General features: G+C 45.5%; 2 protein-coding genes across 2 annotated transcripts in view; one reads left to right on the top strand and one right to left on the bottom strand.

The window, feature by feature from the left end:
- The window catches only part of LOC126571807 (uncharacterized), a 49,525-nt gene extending 34,256 nt beyond the window's left edge, over positions 1-15,269 (bottom strand). The window contains exon 1 of the mRNA XM_050230634.1: positions 15,121-15,269. The gene's annotated coding sequence lies outside the window, so the exon portion shown is untranslated. The remainder of the gene's footprint in view (positions 1-15,120) is intronic.
- A 5,809-nt stretch (positions 15,270-21,078) lies between these two features.
- Positions 21,079-22,074, top strand: LOC126575962 (fibrinogen-like protein A). Its single transcript, XM_050236982.1, has one exon. It carries the CDS (start codon positions 21,079-21,081, stop codon positions 22,072-22,074), a length of 996 nt encoding a protein of 331 aa, XP_050092939.1.
- The last annotated feature ends 105 nt before the right edge of the window (positions 22,075-22,179 follow it).

Consider the following 22,179-nt stretch of genomic DNA (forward strand, 5'->3'; position numbering starts at 1 on the left):
AATCCAGAAACCTGCCCACTGTGGTGCCGCGGGCAATGGAAGAAAACTTTGCTTTCGCTTCGCTTTCCAAATGTGAACCAACAATCCGGGTGGCCGCGGTAGCCAACGGACCATCCCTTGGGTAACCGCAGTTCTGTGTCAGTAGCATTGTTTGGCGCATCCGCACTCCCCGCGGGGAAGGTGGTGTGCGGGGTGATCATCTTCCCGTGGTGGGGTTGGCACTACGTGACATGACTCGCTGGCACTCGCGTGGCGTGCAGTTTAAAAAATTCCCTTTTTTTACGGTGGCGGTTTGTGTGATCACGTCCGGGAGGAACCAGCCATCAGGGGTTTTTTTCACCACTCCGTTCCCAGCCGGGAGAACGATAGAATTATGAAGGGGCGAGAGGGCAGACGAATTGGGCGAAGCGAAGGTCGAGGACGAAGGTTGATGGAATTGTTTTGCTTCTCCGGCACCTCGCACCACCTCGCGGACAATAGTGTTGTCAAATGAAGCGCTTTTTATTCAAATTCAAGCTCTTGTGGTGCTGTGCTCTGTGCTGTAACTCATGCTCCATGATATGATATGCATGGTCAAGTGTTGCACGAATGAATCTCGACTGAAGGTTGAAGGTCAATCTGTGCCAACAGCGGCATCAGCATGTGAGTTACGTTCGTGCACACCAAGCCACGTAGTGTCTTGTTTTCCTAAAAACCATCTAGAAACGAATCAGTGTTTCCTGGATATCAAATTTCAACGTAAAAAGCAAAATAAAAACGTTTTTCGCTACCAAACACCTGGCGCCTCCATTTGGACTTGGAATCGGAACGGAGAGCTGGAAATCTAAATCGCAATCGTGCTCTTCGTTCAATAACAAACTCGAATAATCAGAAACCGGCACGTTAAAGGAGGGTAAACAGCAAACAGCAATATCATATCCGATAGCAAACTGGTGCTCTAGTCTCACCTTGCTCACCTTGCTCCTCACGATTCACATTGACTCAATCTTGCCGTTCTCTACCTGGCAAAACAGAAAATAAACACCGAGAACACTCCAACGGCCAAATAAACATCTTCCTCTAACCTCCCCGCTCAGAGGACCCGGACCCTTCATTAGCAGGCAAGAGTGTAATGCATAAAATATAAATAACTCGCTTGTCAGTCCCTTGGCAACCGAGAAAAAAAAACCGCCGAGAAGAAAAACCGAACAAGAAAAGAGTGGGAAAAGTTTGATGTTGCACCTGCTCCCGACGGGTTGGTGGATTCGTATTTCAAGATTAGAGCCACGTGGCCACGTGGCGCAGACGGCAACACACGGCAGTTTGGGGTTGGTTACACTGGACGCAAAATTTTCCCATTCCCTTTCCCTCGCTCACTGTGACAACTTTTCCTTCCCCCGGGGGGTTTCGGTTCGGGGGTCTTAGCCCTCGATCCCTCGTTCAACCTGAGCGCCCACCGTTACCTTTCATCTTCCGGATCGGCGTCTATCAATAGACGACGCACGATACTTCTTTGATCTTTACCGATCCAATCTGTCTTCAATCGTCGTCTCGCGGCCGACCTGGGGGCGGCGGCCTGTCGAAATGTAAACCCGTTCGCGGTTGTGGTTTCTGCTCTTTGGTTTTTCCTCTTCAGCCTTTGGCCCGGTCTTTTTTTGGCCTTTTTTCCGCGCGGATCACTCGACGGGAGAGTGGCAACGGTGTAATTGGTGCCAACCGATGGCTTCTCGTGGTTACATCGACCAAGAGGGTTTTTGGAAAATTGATGCTTTTTTTGCTGGCCGCTCCTGTTACGATTTGGTGTCTGTGCGACTGAATTTTTGCGCAAATTGAAGCATATATCGAGAGCACTCCGAGAGTAATGATGTAAGGGGTGTGGTGCTATTAAAAACGGATAAGCACACCGCACGTTACGTGCGGATATGTCAAAAACCGCGGTTCGGTTGCGGTGATTTTGTATGTTGGTTTTGAGGGGCGTGCCATGCAATGATTCATCATTTTATCTCTTTTTTGCGGTTTGGAACATGTGATCATTTGTTGCGAATTAAATTTTGCCAGCAGTGGTAGTGTGGTAGTATTTTAAAGTTAAATGGTATCAGCTATGAAATAATTTGTGACGTGTTTTCGTTAGTTCGCATCTTTGTAACAGTTCACGTAAAGAAATATAGGAACTTATGCTTCTAATGAATGTGCCACGATTGAGAACTTCTTTGAACGCTATTTTTATGAGTCATTAATTTTTATGAGTTTCATTTTAGAATAAAAACAATGACATACCTTTTTAGTGTCTACAAAATAGTTAAGTTCTTTAGACCTAGTAAACTCTGGTTGAGAGAAATGTGTGACTTGAATTCTCCAATTCTATAGTGTTTGTTTATATAATAAGAGGATTTTCTATATGATGCTTCATATTTTACTCGCAAAATTGAACTAAATTGAATTGATTGGTGAGTGAACCCGTTTAAAAGTAGCATTTTTTTATTAGAGACAGTAGACATATGGAATAAGGTTTTGAAAGAGATCAATGTTATCGCCAGCGAACCTGTATCCAAAATACTAAATCTCCGCACAAATATTGTTCAATTGGTCCAATTAATAACCTTTCTGATGCTCAAGTCTGTTGCGATGATGCCGCTGGGCGTAAAATGTTAATTCCTTATGGATCGAAGCCAAAAGACACCGAGCGTCAACTGAACAGCTGCTTCAACGGTAGGCAAGTAGAAAATCTCTTCACTGAATCGTTTTGTTCGAACATGGATTATTTTCAAACAACGCGCATGCCACAACCTCTCTGTTACGTTCTTTTATCATTATTTCCACTGATGCCCTGCCTGAGCTGCGGTTTCCTGTTGATTAACCACAAAAAGCAACTTTGCGCAGAACTCGAGATTTCTCAAGCGTGCTGATTAAATGTTGAAAGAATGTTGAATCTACCAGAAGTTACTGTAAATATAACGACGTTATGTACCAACCAATCGATAAAGTTCGTCCATGGAATAGGATCTGTTGTACTCTAACTACGTCCCTATACTTCAACGAAAAGAATGTTTAAAAAATATGGCTCTTTCCTAGTAAAAATGCTAATTCGAATGCCAATCTAATATCGACGAGTAACAGCACTGCGCTGTAGTCTGTCGAAAGCGTCCTAGGCAATCATCGAAATATTAGCTGATTGATCTCTCCTCCAGCCTCGATCCTCACATATCTCAAACAACCGTGTGCCGCCGTAAAGTGTTGCCGACACGGTGTTCACATCCCTCAACATCATGGAAAGTAACGAGCACACCATTCACCACCACCAGCACCACCATCAGTCGACCCCTAGAGCCAGCGAAATTAAGCGAAAGGGAAGCAATTTAACTGGACAGCTTAAGTGGACGGAACGACCAACCGACCGAGCGACCGAGCGACCGAGCCATGGCCATCCTGGTCTGGCCCCTGGATCGTGCGAAGCCGTACTTTGGAAAGGGTAAAAGGACCATAAACGGTATCGACTATTTAACGGGCCACTTGCAGCCACTGCTACGGCTGCTTCGGCCTCGGCGACTACTGCCGGAGAAGCTTCTTGACGTTTATAGACTTCTCGCACGAATGAAATGGCCTGTCAGTAGTGTGATGGTGTTCCAGCGCCGGCACGGCCAAACGCAGTCGACAAACCGCCATTATCAGGCTGCATTGTAGCGCGATGTTGCAATGTCAGGAGCTGGCTCTGGGGACCTTTTTTTGTGGCAAAAAAAGAATGTTACATTCGCGAGTTCGCTAGAGACGAGAAAACCCTGGAACCGTCACCTAGGACCGTGGAACCACTTTCGACAAGGAACTGAGGAGAGCGCTAGTAGCCGCTAGATCCGTTAGTGCCCATCGAAAAAATGCTGATGACCTTGAGCAAATGGCCATAAGCTTGTTGGAGTGGAAACGCTGAAGCCACTATCGGGCGCTCCATGGCGATGAAGAGCCCACGTCACCGCCACGAAAAGGTGAAAACCAATTTTTGCTCCTAATATGCGTACCAGAGGGGTTGTCCAGTGGACCAGCACGTCCCCCCCCCCCCCCCCCCCGCTAGCCATCGGAACTGACCGATGGCCGGACAGCAACAAACCTACGGCTCGTTGAAGGTGTTAATTGGATTGTTCTCCGAAGTGAGTTTCGGTTGAAGTCGGTCAACCGGCAACAGCAAGAAACTCGCGGCTCGCGATCGCGAACCCACAAGGCGTAAAAGGGGTGTCCTTGCCTTGCCGCGAGTCGTCCACCAAAGCGAAAATCCGCTTCCGCTCCAGCGAAATCGATACTAATCCTCCAACCTTTCCGTACCGGATGCGGAGCGGCAGAGCGTAAGTAGCGTAACGTAAGACGGATAATTCGTGCAAAACCTCCCGAACCTGAACTCCCGATGTCGTGTGCCCGGCATCTGGCCCTCACAGGGTCTCACGGTTAAACCGCGGGGTTGGGCCTTGCCTTCGATTCCTTCCACGTAGCGAGCGCTGATTCCGTCGAGGGCCTGATTGATAAATGAGCATAATCTATCAGCAGCTTTGCGAAGATACTGCTCCTGGTTGGCACAAGGCGTAAGGTGCTTCGAAAAGCAACAGAGCGTTCCGATGGATCGCGGCGTGAAAGAGGCTGCTAACTGCCGGTTGATTTAATCGTTCTTAAGCTCTCACTTACCGGGGGGGGTTGGAACCTTTTTCTTTTCGGAGCAGCGAAAACAAGCTGGCAGATGTTTCGCTTGGAAAGTTGCGTTCACAGCTCTCCGCCTTGCGGGAGGAAATGTCCATGACGGTCCGAGCATGAGGCACCGTTCAATCCGTTGCGCATCGTGAGAGTTTGATAAAGTTTTCTTTCTTTTTATTTCAGGCGATTTTTGTTCAATTATCCTGATTAGAAAGTAGAGTGAGATGTCTTGTTGTAGAAAGTTATATGGAGAAGCAAAGGACGACTCAATGAAAGAATAATACTTCATTTTGGATAACGAATCCGAGAATCAAGCGATACAATTGCGATAATGTTGAAAAGTTTTGTGAGAAATCGTTAGAATCCAATTCCACGGTTTCATCGATCAAATCGACTCGATGTTTAAATTAAAAATTATTAATCGAATCCATTCAAGCGATCGTACTGATGCTGCTGCTAAATATAGACCGGCGTTTTTAAAAACGAACGACGATAATTCGAAGCTAGCGGCTCGAACTCGGTACAAAAACCGTTGGCGCACAGCACAATTCCATAAATCAACATTCATCCGCGCGCTTCGAAGCGTTTTAATTTACTTTTCAGCATATTGGCACACGATTGCTGTTGCTGCTGCTGGTGCTGTTGTCGATTGGCAAACAGTTGCGAAACTCGCTCGTTCGCTCCACTCACCAATCGTTCCAAAAAGAGGAGCTTCTTCTTGTGAATCGATCCGCCGTGAAATACGTACTAATGCGATTAAGAAATGGTTTTAATGGAAATGGGATGTTTGATATTTTTAACCCAAAAGAGATCGCCATAAAAATGGTCGGTTGGGTGGTTGTGGCGTGCGGAGTGTCGTGAAAATTTTGCAATATTTTAGCCGGCAGTCTACCGGCAATGGAGGGCACACTGAAGATGGAATCGGCACAAAGAGGGAAAATGAAAATCGTCGATTTTCAAAGCTGGCATGAGGAACGTACATCGTTGAAATAGACAGATGGATAAACGGTCAATCCAAGGCAAGCGAGAAACGGGAGCTGGAAATAGCAGAATGGTTTGTCAGGTGTGCGTGGTGAACAGGTTCTGTATCTCCAGGCGCACACTGATGTTAGCAGAGCAAATATGCTCAGTGATGCGAATGATTCTTTTGGGGAATGATCTTTGGCACTGGGAGTGGGCGATTGGGTGTGTTTTTCAATTTTCAATACAGTAAAAATAGAGCTGAACAGAGCAGTCCCTTTCATACGAAATTGTTAGCATGAATGGAAAGATTAACATTAGCTGTTAATGCTCATTTAGATTTTGGAAAGCCAAAACATGTAACATGGATTGCCAAAAGCTAATAACATCATTTTGCTGTCAAAATGTAATTATTTTAATAATCTTCCCATTCTAAGAAAAATTGTTCATACATATTCCCATTAGAAAATTGAAATTTTTTTGTTTAAATATCATCCCTTTAGGACTCTTTTTCAAATAGTATTTGCTCACTTAACTGGTTTTTAGTTAAGCTAAAATTGAAGCCCCTCAATTGGTTTAAGGTCTTTTACACCAGAATCTACCCAATTAAAACACTGAAACACCGTTCGGCTACATATGCCAGGTTGCTTACTTTGTCGTTCATTTCAACCATGGTTTTGAGCCTGAATAAACAGAAACAGACGTCTGTAAACCTATCAGATTTTGCAAGAGTGTCCTGTTTAATACCCCTGTATGTAGACATCCTTTTCGGACCGTACAGGACTTTTCCCCATACAAATTCTCCGTGTAATCCTTTTGTTAGTGTACAAGTGAACTGGATTTGCTTTGATTACTCTTCATAGTTGAAACCTGAGCTACCATTTGTCCACGAGGACGTGTCCGATGATCCACCCAGCCACTGCGGTTCGCTTGTACCTCAATTCACGGAAATATATCAGTACATCATGCACAGTTGTTTTAGCAATTTCCTGCTATTTCGCAATGTCAGTATCTCACCATACCGGAAGCCAGATATGATTTCTTCCTTTAGTTACAACTTTGGACAAGCTTTTTAATGTACAATGGATCCTAATGCTTTTTAGCATAAAAAGAAACAAGTTCTTCAAACCCTTCCATTTGTTTTTTAACTGAAAACCATAAAGTTTGACCCGTAGTGGGTCATCGATATGAAATGGACAGTGATTCCGAATTCCAAATGACTGAAGCTTTACCACTCATAACGACAGAAGCGAGCACAACTATGCTGTCGGTTAAATCTACTGGAAACACTGCAAAGCTTTGCCAAAGAGTATCGTCATTCTTGGCCCCCAAAACATCAAGAACAATCTGGAACGATTCTCAACGACCGAAGACAGAAGTCCTCAAACTCAAACCATATTTCACCTTCGCCTTGCATCCTTTAGCGCCTTCAGCTGTGTTGTGTTTGTGCGTGTGGTCATTTGCGTATTGTTTCTAGCCTAATGGCGAAATAAAATAAACACTCGCAGCTCGGTCATGCGCTCCCAAAAACCAAATGGAGACCGGTCCGGTTTCGGTTTTCCGGTTCTGAGGTTCCCGTAAAAGTTCAATCCCGTACTTGAACGGAAGGGCTCTCCCCCTTTCGTTCGCCATCAGCCCAGTCATCAGAATACTCTACAATTGCCCGGCACACACCCCAGACCGCCGTCTGTCGGCAGTGGATGGTCCCCGGGTTTGGCATGCAGGACCATCCGGAGAAGATCTTTCGCAAAACGATTCGACATTTCGATGGAATCGCATTACGTGCGGCGACCCTTTTGGGGGGGGGGGGAGGAGGATTCGTGCCGTTCGTCGTGCGACTTGTATTTTTCATGAGCTTCAGCTCTACCACCACCAGTGTCACCACCTCTCCAGCTGCCGGTCTCTCTCTCTCTCTCTCTCTCTCTCTCTCTCTCTCTCTCTCTCTCTCGGTCTCTCGGATGGCGTTGTTTATTTTGGCCATTGTCACCGAGCACCGGCCCTTTACCCTTGATCGCAGTCACCTCGATTCCGGTCCACTCGATGCTCCGGCAAGGCTCACGGCAAACATCAATTGCGCCGAGCACGCTTTTTCACATTTCCTCTGCCGTTTTTTTTTTGTGCTTTTGTAAAAGAAAAAGCTCTCATGAATATTGTACTTCGATTTTCGTCCTGGACACGCCATCCGCGCGTACCAGCGGTACGTTCATGCTCTCGAATGGCGAATTATGCACACGGACCCGGAGGAGGAGCATCCGTGCCGGACGATGGTGCTTGCCGATGTCGATGAATGAGGGGTTTTTACGATCAATTTTTATGTGCCACCATTACAACGGCTTGCCAAAGCACAAGGGGTAATGTTTACCAAGAAGAAGAAAGGAGAGGAAAGGGGGCTATACGATCATGGGACACAGATCTGTGCGCCTCTGGCCTCCGTAGTATGCAAATATACTTCAATTGATTTTACATTGTTGAGAAGTTGTTGGATGATGATCGCGGAAATCGGAGCAAGATCGGAGCTGCCCTTTTTTTGAGGAGACTTCTGGGGGAGGTGCAAAGCACTTTTCCCTCAAACCCATAATAGGGCCATACGCTTCACACACCCCCCACACATGGTTTGCATCTGTCCATTTCTCGGTACAGGGCTCTGCTCTACTCTGCTTCAACAGGCAACAAACTGCAACCGAGGGCTTACTGGATGGTCGCTCAGTTCAGGCCAATGTATGCTTAAGTCCCCCTCTCTTTTTCTCTCTCTCTCTCTCTCTCTCTCTCTCTCACTGTCTCTCTCTCTTACTCTCCCTCTCGCTCTGTCCTTGTGATAGCCAACGGCACAGACATTGTATGTAAATGAGATTGTGGGTGTAAATGGGATTTTCTCGATGCAAAACCAAGCATAGCGCGCCCCTCTCTTCGTGTGCTCCAGAAGCGGAAATGTGGAACGGGATCTCGGTCACCGGAAATGTTGATGTGAACCGTTTATTTACGAGGAGCTTATCAGCAGAAAAGCAGATATCACCCGTCCTTCCTTACCTTCAGCATCCAGCAAGGAGCTTATCGGATAATCGATTAATTGTGGCAAATGATTGTTGCGCCAAACAATCGAACGGCTTATGATCCCCCACACCCCGAAGCCTACTTATGCTCCCACGAAACTGTAGTTCTAAATCATAAAAAAAGGATTTCCTTCCGTCACCTTCTCGGATTCGGTTGGATTAGATTGGAAGAACAATTTCTCACCCGTTTGGTGGTGCGATGGCAATTGGCACAAAATTTATGGAAAGAACTTCCATGGACCCCCGCATGGTCGCCGCATTCGCCCCTTCTTCCCCCCATTCGGCACAAAAATGCAATCACTCAACGGAGGAAAGCGTGGGATAAGTTATTCATAACTAGCATAACACTCTGTGTGGCTCGTACCTCGCCGAACCCGCCGAGAATGCGGAACCCCCGTACCATAATTCACCTTCCTCAGTCAACCCAACGGCGCTGGTTGGTTGCGTTCGCGCAACTCGCTTCGGGTGTGCTGTGAACGATAATGATCGCCTTCGGTTGGCCAAGGTCGTCCTCGCAGCACGCTGCTGGGCAAAGGATTATGAATATTTTAGCTTCTCACGTTACTTATGACCTCCGACGGTGGCCGGTGGCGCGCGTAGGATTGGTATGGTGGCCCACGGAAACGCGGAAAAGAAAGTACGAGTCGCACGCCATTCCGACAGTTGGTTGGTTGGTTGCTCGGAGTCACTTAGCGATAATTGAACCATTGCCAAATGGGGCCTGATCAATCAGAGTAACGCAGCAGGGGACGCAGCAGGTGACGGCAATAAATGGCGTGTTCGATCTGCTCGTTAGTGCGCCAGCGATCGTGCAAGATGATTGTCGCCGGGGTGTGTACGGCAGGCGACCGGTGTTGCTGCATTTCCGTTCTTCTTCGATATCGTATTGGTGAGAAAGGTTCGTGATATTGAAATTGCGCGACTAAATGCATCATCGGAAGGATAATGAACCTGCTGATGGCGCCACGAAAATGACTACATTCAGCCTGGTAGTAATTTTGAGGCCTCACTAAATTGCTTCTTGGTAGTTACCGAGAAAGGTACCAGAGAATATCTTCTGATTGTCGGCGTTGTAGATTTTACAGCAAATTCTCGGATTGGTAGAATGATAATTGGAATAAGGTATAGTGTTTTGATGTCTGTTCAAACCAGTAATATCAGAGTTTATGTGTTATTTGATTGCTACAGAGACGAAATCAAAATTTTATATCTTCAAATGCTCACAAAAATCTAAATAAAACCGAAAATCAAACTGCAGTTAATCGCTCAACAATGCTGGAGCTACACTTTTTAAATTTAGACTTGTTGAGATGAAACAGTCAAAACTTTAGTCAAATATTGGTTGCTCCTCCTATACTCCTCCTATACTATACTATAGATAAAATCCCTTATATTATACTGCACAAGAATATTGTTTAGGCGTTAGTAAATATTTAAAACTTTACTCAATAACAACCTACATAACATAAGGACAAGCACATAAGGGATGTACTGTACAAAATTGCTGTAAGCTGAATGCTGAGACAAGCTCATTTTTATGACCTGTAAATTATCTTTACGAATCCTTTTCTCTTCAGTAATAGGACATACGTGCAATAAGATTTACGGCAACAAGCAAACATGAATTAAAGCTCCTTTTACGTAACGTACGTAATAGATTCGTAATAAAATGGCTAATGAAGTGTTGCATGTTATATGGTAATGTTTTTGAGAAACATATTACAGATTGTTCATTTACGCACAATGGCGTACATTAAGAATTAGAATATTTTAAATTGTAACTTAACTAGTATTCAATCAGAAGTCAGAATTGATAGAGAGAGAGAGGCGAACAATTTTGATTTTATTATGATTTTGATTATTGGTAACGACTTTCGAGATGGCACTTTGTACCGTTTATACCATTATACCACTTCAAATATTTAATTTACGAGCTCTGCCGTAATATATTAATTAATAGCACGGCGAATTGCACCATATGGAGAGCATTCAAGCAGCAAATGGTAATGAATGGTAATGAATTATTGCAAAATGATCAAACCTGCATAAAACTATCGTTTTTTTTATAGAAATCAATAGGTTTATCTCGAGTATGGAATAGAATCGATTGTGCAAAATGTGCAATCCATCAAAAGTCATTTAAGTTCAAATTGCAAAACTCCGAAAAAGGATCCCCTCATCCCTCATCGCCCAAAACAAACATAAACATAATTGCAAAAAAGCAATTATCCAGCACGGGCGACGAGGCTCCAGGGTGCCTCCACAATCTGCACCAAATATGCCGGAAATTCGTCCGATGCGTGCTGCTGCTGCATGCACCAATCGATCGGTTGGTCGATTAGGTCGGTTCCGGTCGGCTGGCTGCTGGCGGTGATGCTGCAGGTGATGCGTGACAAATGTTTACCCAGCGGCCCGGGTTAATCAAAAAACATATCGATAATATTGACCAAAGCGCGACGCAGCGAGGAGGAAAACGCCATCAGGCAGAATATAATTTGATAACCGTAAGCGCCGAAAGGCCACCGCGTGGCGTTTGATGTGCGTCAAATCAGCCGTGATACGATTGTACTTTGGGGGCCCTTGCACGAACGCATCAAACACATTTTCCTGTTCACTGCACCGAGCGCTTATCTATTCATCGAATGCAATGCGAGCTTAGCTGGATTCCAGGAATTTCCGGTCGCTTTTCGTGTTGTGCTGGGAGCGTTGGGCATCGGGAGCGAAAAATTCCATTCCATTCCACGGAATTTGCATAGTTCCTGCATTGAAATTCATTCGAGCAATCGCTTGGAAGGAAACTGATCCACGGAGCATAACAAAAACAAGCCAATCTTGAACTGGCCTTGAGCTCTTCTTTGCTGAATCCCAAGGCCTTCTTCTACCCATCGCCTATCGTCCTGCGGAGGGACATTCGTTGGTGCACATATTCAACACGTGGAGCAACACGCGTGCCCGTGTTGAGGTGGCGCGTTAACGAGAATTTAATTAGAAATGCTAATCTCGTGGCGTGCCGAAGCGAAAGGCAAACGAGATATCGAACGAGATGTGGCAGGACGACGAACGACACGGACGCTAGATACGACGAATGGTCAATCGCTGAATTGCCCGGACTCCCGGCCGGATCATCAGACGTTGGCCACAGCACCCACACTCCAATCAGCATAGATTGAGTGTAATCACATTATCCGGCACGGGGCCGGGCCACCTATCGGCCGGGCTTCGCCAATAGCCAAGCTGGCACAACCCAGGGGAGATATTTGCTTTGACAAGCGGACGTTTCCTAATGATAACAATCGGTGTAATGTTTTTGTTCTAGCACATGCCCGGTCGGCCCGGTAGAAGCGACCATCGAGCGACTCGTTAGGCTTGGAGTAATTGTGGGAATAGATCATTCTTCAGATTAACGGAGCGTTCACCATTTGCTGGCGAGTTTGTGACATTATTCTGAGTGCGATAATTATTCAAAGTGTTCGCTGTTCGCATCCTGTTGCTGCTGTTTTGTTACGATTCTCCAGGTTTTTGCTTCGTTTTTTGGGATTTGTTGGATAAGATCAAGCAAGTTTTTTGTAGACTTTTTGCTAAAAAATTGTATCGTGGTCCAGCCATCAATTAAATAACCAGAGAATAAATCATGGAATAAATAGTTTTTATCCTCACGGATAGGTTCTGCAAACCAAATTTACAGCTACAAGTTCGCGTCATCAAACTACACGGCTTCAGATGCTATCAAAAAAGCTGGAACAAACCGTGTATTATGTCCATACTACCAAATTCTTTTAGAATTTCCATTTGGACAGCTTGTCTTCTAATAAATAGTAACCTATTCTGGTTAGTATAAATCGCGAGACTCGAAAAACCAGAATTAATTTTTGAATAAAAACATGGTCAAGAAGAAGTACGTACTGACGATTTTCAAATGATTCCTACTTCCTTATGAAATATAATTCGTATTTCAATTCCTTATCAATAATGAAAATACTAACTAATGCCTCCTACAATTAAAAGAAACATTTCTTTAAATGGGAGCATGTTTTTCATCTAAAGAATTTAGGATAAAGTATCGAAATGACCAAACAAAGATTATCCTTGCAAGTCCATATTTTCCTAATTTTTTTCGGAATGGTACATATTTCGCCAAAAACGCCTCTTCCCAGGTTCTATTAATGTCAAAATCAAAATAGTTCTCAATAAGCTTACCTAAGAAAACTTTAATATGGGACCAAAAATTGATAACATGAGACGCCAAGATTCAAGACAAAGTTTATAAATATTATCAATCTTCATGAAGGAAGTGTTCAATATGCAAATAGAAGAATCGGCAGATCATTAGATGTCTTGTGCAACACATAATGCAATAAGTTATCTTTTGTTGAATATCCAATTTAAAGATAATAGTATGAAACTCATTTTGCATTTTTTCATCAAAGCGATCCCCATCTCACTGGATTCCTTCCGCCCCGATTTGAAATCCATATTTGAGCGCTTGTACATAAATGGTAAGCAAACAATAGATAACGGTGGAATTGTGTTTCTCTTTGAATTGAGAGGAAGCCTGCCATTCTTAGCATGAAAATCAAATCATAACACTCGACAGGATGCATCCCGCCTTCAGATAACTGCATCGCTATCATATTGTTTGCCGATCCCAACATCAAGTCAGCCACCAACACCAACACAATACTCAATGACTACATCCGGGAAATTGATTTGAAAAAAAAAATCGGAAAGACCACGCGAAGGAATGATGAACAATGGGAGCATAACAAGACGTCATTGATTACAACTTACCCTTCCGTTACGGCTCGACCTCGAACAGCTCAACGCGAAATCAATTCAATCACGACAACCTGCTGCGCTGCGTGTCTATGCCTGGCTGCCTGTTTGACACTTTGGTTCTAGCACTTTGTTTACGTGACGCAACAAAACACACAATAAGCCCTATTTAACCCCCTCTCTGGGTTTGACACCCGATTTCACGTCACCATAAACCCCCCCCCCCCCCCCCCAACCACCACTTTCACATCTAGCGCAGCGAAGTTCCGGTTCCGGAAAGAAGAGGTAGAACCAAACCTTCTTCTCGCAGACGGAGCAGAACTTTGCCCATCGCAACGCAGCCGGCACCAGCACGGTTGAGGTGTCCGGTTAAGGTCGTCATCAGCAGCGTGCCCTCAAAGAACCACGCCACACTGGGGCTGCGCTGCACTCGCTTACTTGGGTTCTCACATCACGCACGTCGCTTCTCCGGTCGCGGCGACATGGCCGTTCCGTGCCGAGATTATTAATAAACTTTTCCTTCTCCTCCACCGCCGACGACGACTCATTACCGTCAGGCCCATGTCATGATGGCGCAGCCCTCGTCACGAACCCCGGGCTAGACATGTCTGTTGCTGCTGCTACTGTTGACTCCTTCAAGACGTTTCAGAGGGGAGAAAAGAGTGTCCCATTAATCCAACACGGTGCCGCCCGGAACGAACGAGAGTAAAAGGGGTTTTTAGGGCCGAGAACGAGTGAAAGTATCTTAATTTTCTCAATTTGTCACCCAACTGTTGCCTTCAGTCGCGTCTTGAACGATGATGACGAAAACCAACGTCTCTCCCCCCGACACCGAGATCCGGCATTAACATACGGCGAACAACATCAAAACGCACTCATAAACATGACACTCGGTGGCGCGGTCGCAACGCATGTTCAGCGTGTTCCTCCTGGGGACCGTCGAAAGATTAGTCCGGAAGAAGAAGCGATAGTCGTTCCCGTTTCGTTCCGTTCCGGCACTGCCAATGGTCGCGCTAATCCCTTATGTGCTGCTTATCCTCACTGGGGCCCGTACCGCCGCCGAGATGGTTGGCGAATGATGGATTGCAATGGATTGCAACAGTTGGAAGCGACGCTACGCGCGGTGGACTAGCGAGGACTAGCGAGGCATTAGCATACCGAGAGTGATGGAAAGTTATGGTTCCTTAGGCGTTTGAACGATGGAGCCTGAGATTAGGCCACGATTATCATCTCTGGGAAACATGCAAGTCCCCACACCGAACGAAGACGGACTTGGCACATAATCCTTCTTCACCATTCGGTCACGTTCGGTCTCACGGGAATGCAGCAGGCAATGTATGCGACGCTAGAACCGCGGATAATGGGCCCATCGTGCCGTGACACAAGTGTTGGCTCGGCCAAGATCATAATTACTTCACTATCTCGCGCGGGCGCGCGCGCGCTCGCCACTGACGATCGTTGACGAACGCCACTTGACATACTTGGTGTGCACTGGCACACTGGCAGGGCCCGGGGGTGGTGCTGCTGCCACGCGATAGAAGCCAGATAGAAGCGGAGAGAACCGGAAGCTAGCGACGAACGTTTGCGAGGCACGGTTAGCAGCTGATGTCTCGGTTCCGTTGAGTAAATCTCGAAAAACATGAAACACAACTCGTCGCTCATAAACATAAACCACAAGCACACTCACTCAACTGCCACTGATGCTGATGCTGCTTCTGTTGCTTCTTAATTCAAAACTATCAATTCCGATTGCTCGCTACCGAACTCGTTCATTAACACGTTATCCTTCAGCACTGCTGCAACGCACGCCTTCAACGATCAACAAGAACACGGACACCGTTCACCGTTCTGTTGGATGGAAACACGTCCGTTGCGTCCGAACGAAATACCGTGAATGAAGCGCGAAGCATCCTCCACGAACGCGAACACGATGTTCCGATGCGGGCTCTGCTGCCGGTGTGCTATCCGCACCACTTCCCCCAGGCTCGCGTCCGTTTTCCATCGCCGGAAGCCGGTCCGTGTACGTACACGGATGAACCGATGGGTTCGCGGTGCGCATGTGCAGCGGAGAAACAACTCTACTGCTCCTTCCTCCTCCTGCAATTCGTTCCATCGAGGGGAACCGTGCACGGTAACCGTTGGATCGCGTTTTTGAAAATCAAACAACAAACCGGCAGCCGTGATGTACCTCGTGCGAAGGAAATGTCTTAATATTTTTAAAACGTTACCCGTTTATCGTTGTAAAGTAATCTTAATGAACGAATGCTGGTGGTAGCTGGCAGTTAACAGTTCCAGCACTCCATTCAGCATGGCTGTTTGGGTTTGAACTGGGCCTCGACCCCTCCTAAAAGGGCCCTTCTTCGATCTTCGAAAGAGGGAAAAAACATCGAATTGTTGTGGGGAGGGAATTGGAAAACGCTTCAATTTGTGTCTGGGTGGGAGCACGAGGAAGAGGTGGCGAAGTGAAACCTACTGATGCATTAATTTATATAGTGTTTTCCGACAATGCTTAGAATTTTATTAGATTTATAAAGGTAGCTTTATTGCTTTTTATTTTAACTGATGTCTGCATGAAGGTATATCTTTGCTAATTAGATAATAACAACAGTATAGATAATTTTGGTTTGTAAAATAAAAGTATACTTTTATTTTTTCTAACAACGAGTATGCTCTTTTCACTTCTCTTTTGTAGGTATAAAAAATAACACAATCTAATACTTGATGATTCAAATGCCGCAAGCTCAGTCGGACCATGTGTTTCCCATCGATCGTTGATCTTAATTCAAAGAAAAATTCGCAGACAAACTATACAGCGGTTAGGATACTCTTGTTTCCAAACTCTCTTTTACGGCTTAAAATCCCATGAAAGTGTCATGCTAAGCCTCGTCATTTCGCTACCGACATTCTTTTCCCGCACGACACAATTGCAAATGATTGTAGCAGCTCCTAGAAAACTTTTCTGATCCCATCACTTCACAACTCAACTTTGGATTGATAGATATTCGACGAAGTTGTCGATATTAAGGACCGACTTGGGTATCGGATACACTTTCGAACGCTTAAGATTATCGAAAATGATCCGCTTCTCCTCACCGGAAACGATAGAGTGGAGAAATTCCTATTCCTCCCCGAGAAGATACCTTCATCACTCGCAATCCGGGCCATTGTGTCTTCGTCGTTCCAGCTCGTCAGTAAAATTCTTTTCGGAATCAATCTTAATACCGCCGCGTTATCTCCATTTGACCTTCCAATTCTGATTGTGGTTGGTTAATTTTTATCAAATTAGTTACGTTATTTTGTGGTTGTGTTTTTTAACCGCATATAAACTTGTTTTCTATGTTAGATGTTGCATTTAAAAAATATTTGCCGTAAATGCAAGAAGGCTGATTTATTAACAATCTTCTTCAACATAACATTTATAGTAGTGAGTGAATTTTTGCCACCTAAATGTCATTTTTGAATTTTTCAATTCACATTAAAAATCACACTCCATTTATCGAGTCTAAAATTCCAATTAATTGCGAAATGGGATAAATGAGAGAACTGTAGTATAAAATTATGCTTTTTTAAATTTTTTTAGGCATTTTTAAACACTTCATAAAATCGTGTGGGACCTTTTCACAGAGGGTTTCTACTTGCGGAAAAAGGTATATCTCCATTAATCCATGCCTTTCTCCGAAGAAAAACATGCAGTTTTAGTCCATCCTTAACTCTTACTCGAAGTGTCATTTGTGGCATAGAACTGACCGCATTGGGATTATTGCGCCGTCGAATGGTGATTTTCCACCGAAACTTTGGAAACTAATTTATTTCAAATATTTTTTTCTTCACTTGTTTCACTTCACTCTGTTTTCTAGCTAAATAATATAAAACATCCGAAGTAATCTTCCTTCATTCAACAAAAAATGAATTTATCATTTAAATGCCTTCGTTTTGGACCACCCGTACCCTCCACACAACATAAATTAAATCGAAATGAACAAGCCCATTCTTCAAAGTGTGTCAACTCATGCTTTAAAATTGAAGTCGAGCCACTTTATGCTTCACCATCTTCAACCAATATACGCTTCACGCACACTCGAAAGTGCGAATCGCACGTACGCGCGGCGTGATTCGCTTCCGGTTTCGATAATTTATTCAAGAAAAGCATTTAATGCCAACAAACGTTACTGTGCGGTACACGTTTACACACCCGTGCTAGCACTGTTTACCGTGCTAAATGGACGGGCCCCAAAAAGCCCACAATCCCACGCACCACGCATGGATGTTTTCGGTGTGGTCCCCCCCCCCCCCCCCCCCCAGTGTGCCTAGGATCGGCATCCAATTCCCTGACAAAACACCCAAGACACCGGCACCGGGCGCATCAGCACCGCTCCCTCGAAAACGGGTCACTGACAGTGGTTATGTGTACGAAATACGCCAATGGCCTCCGCCAAACATCCCAAAGTAAACAGCCCATTACGTCGGCGGATGTGGTTCATCGTACAGGGCGCACCGGAACGCCAGCACGGGAGCTCAGTCTCGGCAACGACTCTTGATTCCAAAATCAAATCAAACTCAAAATCAATCTCGCCCATCATAGCCACACAACGAACCGAAACACATCCAAAAGGACGGTATCATGGTGGTTTCGGTGACATTTTGCACCAACCAACGCGCGGCCACCCAACAACCACTTAAACAAGCATTAAACGAACGCTCGCCACAAATCGCCACCGAGGGTTCTGGACATCCTTTTAAAGTTTATTAGCAAACGGTCACTTCCGAGGGCGGCCTGGGGACCGGATGCAGCGTGCGTGGATGAAGGAACAGTTGTGCGAAGTGCCCTCAGGAACCACCGGCGGCTTCCGGTCGACCGGCTGGCTGGCTGGCTGGCTGGCTGGCCACCGCCAGTCCTTTCCAGCACTCATGAATTATTAATTTCCGGTGGAAAAGATGAAAACAAAGTCGAAAGAAATCGTTTCTTCGCTCGCTAGTCGCTTCTCGCGACAGCAACTCCCCCGGGGGGGGGGGGGGGGACCGAAAACGGTTAGAAGGATACGGTTCCGGGGGTTCCGGGGGCCAGTCACTCGGCTCAGGCTCCAGCTGTTCCGGTGCTGGGGCCGGGGGAGCTCAAGTGACTTTCGATTTCGTTCCCGGCAATGTACTGTATGCGCTGTGGCATTGCTCAACGCCGGGAACACCATACACCGAAAGAAAAAAAACCAGCAACTCAATATTTGTCTGGATCCGTGGTTCAAGCAGGATGCTGGAGAGAGAGAGAGCGAGCGAGAGAACGACGCAGGGTGTACGCGAAGTGCCTGTGAATGCCCTACAGGAACCACTGGATTTATTTAAGTTGTTTTCGATCACCGCGAACACCGTGGTAGCGGAGCCCGGTTAACCTCAGCAGCGGTCTCGCCATCTTTATTTATGTAGATTGCATTTGCTCTCCACTTCTCCATCTCGTTGCCCCCCCAGGAACACAACAACTTCCAGCGAGCGGAACCAAAGTTACAGCAAATTAAGCTCAATATTCAGTTTCATAAATTGGTTCGCGTGTTTCGCTGGAGCGAGCTGTATAAAAGATGCAAAGTTGATGGGTTCTTGGTACCGCAGGACCGCCGGTTGATAACAGAACTGTGTTTAGAAAAGTATTAGCTGCCGGGATTTTACCAAAGACAGACATGTAAGCGTATGTGTGCGCTCAGTGGTTTACGTGGGATCACGCCTTTTCGCCTTCGTCCTGCTGGCGACACGTGGCACCGGGAGCTGACACCATGAGCTACGCTAATGGAAGGATAGAGAGCAGGCTCCGTCGTCTTGAGACATAAGAAGTTTGTATGGATGCTCGTGGCCCAGTCCCAGCCCTCTATCTTTTGGTGTCTTCCGAATCGATACCATCTCACTGCCATCCGGGGCAACCGGGCATCCGGGAATGATTGTTGATCTGGGAAATTCGAAGAAGGTTAAATGGTCTCCAGGCAATCACTTTGGCATCCGTCACCGTGGAATGCGTCTTTTAATTATTCAACAATTGTGTTGTTTGTGTCTTCATGGGTGGTGTGCGTGGGCTGGAAGATTGGAAAGAATGTTCGATTGCGGAATCGATGAGCTGGAGAGAAATCATCGAAGGGAAACAGACGACCATGGTGGCATCGGAACCCGGGATGATGTTGTTGTTATTTTGCGTCGTGCTATCATTCGAAGACATTGAATGGAAATTGCTCTATACCGAGGGTGAATGAGCACGAATTGAAGATGGTTGACTTGGAACCTTGCTCTTGGTTCGTTCCATCATTAATGAGGTTGTGTTGGTTTTCTGTCGACAAAAAGTGGACGGCAACATAGAGGGAACAAACGAAAGTCAAACGGAATCCTAGAAAGGCTTCTTGGGAGTTAAACTATCGACCCTCTGCTCAAGCTCCAGGCACCTCGGCTTTTCGGCCGGCTCACCTCACAGACACTGTAAAGTGAGCCGAAAGGCGAAAAGTGAATTTAATTGGCTTTGCGATTGTCTAACAAACTGTTGCCGATCGATTTTTGGCTACCGTGGCGGGCGTGAAACAAACAACCTAATCGGCAATCGATACCTGCGCGTAGTTGGAGGCCGTTTGATGAATATAAAATGAAGCCGGCCGGTTGGGTTGGCCAGCACGTAACACATACACGGTGGGTTGGATGTTCGTGGTAACACTAGAACACTGAAATCAAACACCATTTCAGTAGAACATGTTCAGTAGAATGAAGATTTTGCACTCGATAGAAACACATCAAAATTAATGTGTTAGTGTGTTGTTTTAGCATGGTTGAAATTGTTTCTGATACGAATTCCAAAACGATTCTCAAAACATTTAACCTTGGTTCCAGTAATTGTTCCAGTAAATGTAACCTTGGTTCCAGAGCACAATTAAATCTTCACCTAATATTTGGGCAATCTCCCTCAAAAGGAACAGCATATTATCCATTTTCAATAGGTTCTATTTAATTAATGCTCAGAGCATGATAAGAATATGAAATTAATGGACTGTTTCGATGCAATTTTCTTCGATGCAGCGGTAGCGTTTAAGAGTTTTTCCCTTTAGGAACAAGAGCAGCAAATTAATTAAGAGAAACATAGTACATCTTTCAGCGTATGTAGATTGTTTTACTCAAACAGTTGTTTAAAAATGCTTCCTAGTATAGCATCATAGCACCATATCTCCTCACTGGGGCGATACGAGATCAATATCAAGGTCAAGTGTTTTGCGCGTTTTTACGACCTTGCTTTGCGCATCATCATCCGCTATGACCTGCGCCCGCATAATCCACTCGATGAACTGAAAGATGTTAATCAAAAATGTGCTCCCCGGCTCCCCCCTGGCAGGGCCAATGAGCTTTAGTGTTTACGATCCAAGAAGTGACCTTGAACACTCGGAACCAAACGATAACTATTGCTGTCTCAGCGGACCGTGAGAACGGCTGCGGTCAGTCGTCTTCAAGACAGGAAATAGCACGGCATCCGGCATCAAATTTATTTTCGTAAGTCTCTCACGATCAGCTGTTGTGTTGTTAGGGTTTTTGATTGAGTATAAAAGATTCTTCTGGAAAGCATTGGAAGCACAGTTCCGACTCGACTCGCAATTGACTCGTGTTGGTGTTACGTCGAGAGCTTCATTCTTTAACAATGAAGATCGCTATTTGTATGCTATTGTTTTGTGGTAGCACATACGCAGCCACAACAACACAACGTCCTGAAGACACCGAAGCCCTTCAGACAGCACCGGCAGCACCAGCGACACCGGCGTCCGAAGGAATTTCTGGAACTGTACTGGAGAAGCTATTTGCCAGGTTTGACCAATTGGATCGTAAGTTGCTGGAACTTCAAAATGGAACTTCGAAGGTGGAACGGAAACTTATCACCATCGAAAACACTATCCAACGTTTGGAGCAAGACGTCGGCAGAAACATGAGTGTTATCTCCAGCGTGATCCAGTTATCGCACGTTCCGGATTGTGTCACCTCGCCAACATCCACAACGACACCGAAACCAGAGTCACCCTCATCTTGCAAGGAGATAGCATCAAATGTCTCGGCAGTGTATTTCATCCGCGTGAAGAGTGATAGTGCACCGATTAAGGTCTATTGTGAGATGGAAAAGTTTGACGGGGGTTGGATTGTACTGCAACATCGGTTCAACGGTTCGGTTAATTTTTTCCGGAACTGGGCCGACTACCGAGACGGTTTTGGTGAGATGGATAGCGAGTTTTGGCTCGGACTGAAGCACGTTCATCAACTCACCGACGCTCGGCCTCATGAGTTGATCGTGGAAGTTAAGGACTTTAGTGGCAACTACGGGTACGCCCGGTACAGTGCATTCCATGTAGGAAGTGCGAGTGAGCATTTCCGTCTCAACATCCTGGGATCGTATAGTGGCACTGCAGGAGACTCGCTGATAGGTCACAAGGGAAGGATGTTCTGCACGAAGGATCAGGATAATGATGGGAGTTCCAGTAAGCATTATGCTGTTACTTATGAAGGCCCCTGGTGGCACGTATTTAGCTATTCGAATTTGAACGGACGCTACAAGAATACCACCGATACGAATTCAATTTGGTGGTATACTTTGAAAGACGACACTCGAGGATTGAGCTTCAGTCGGATGATGGTTCGTCAATTATGAAACTCTATTTATATTAGTCGTAATGATTGGTAAGCAATCGAATAACAATGTTTATTAAAAATTATATGAATAAAAATCCATTACAAAGCAAATTTTTATTAAAAG

This window comes from Anopheles aquasalis, chromosome 2 (genome assembly GCF_943734665.1).
Source record: "Anopheles aquasalis chromosome 2, idAnoAquaMG_Q_19, whole genome shotgun sequence".
In the NCBI taxonomy this organism is placed as follows: Eukaryota; Metazoa; Arthropoda; class Insecta; order Diptera; family Culicidae; genus Anopheles; species Anopheles aquasalis.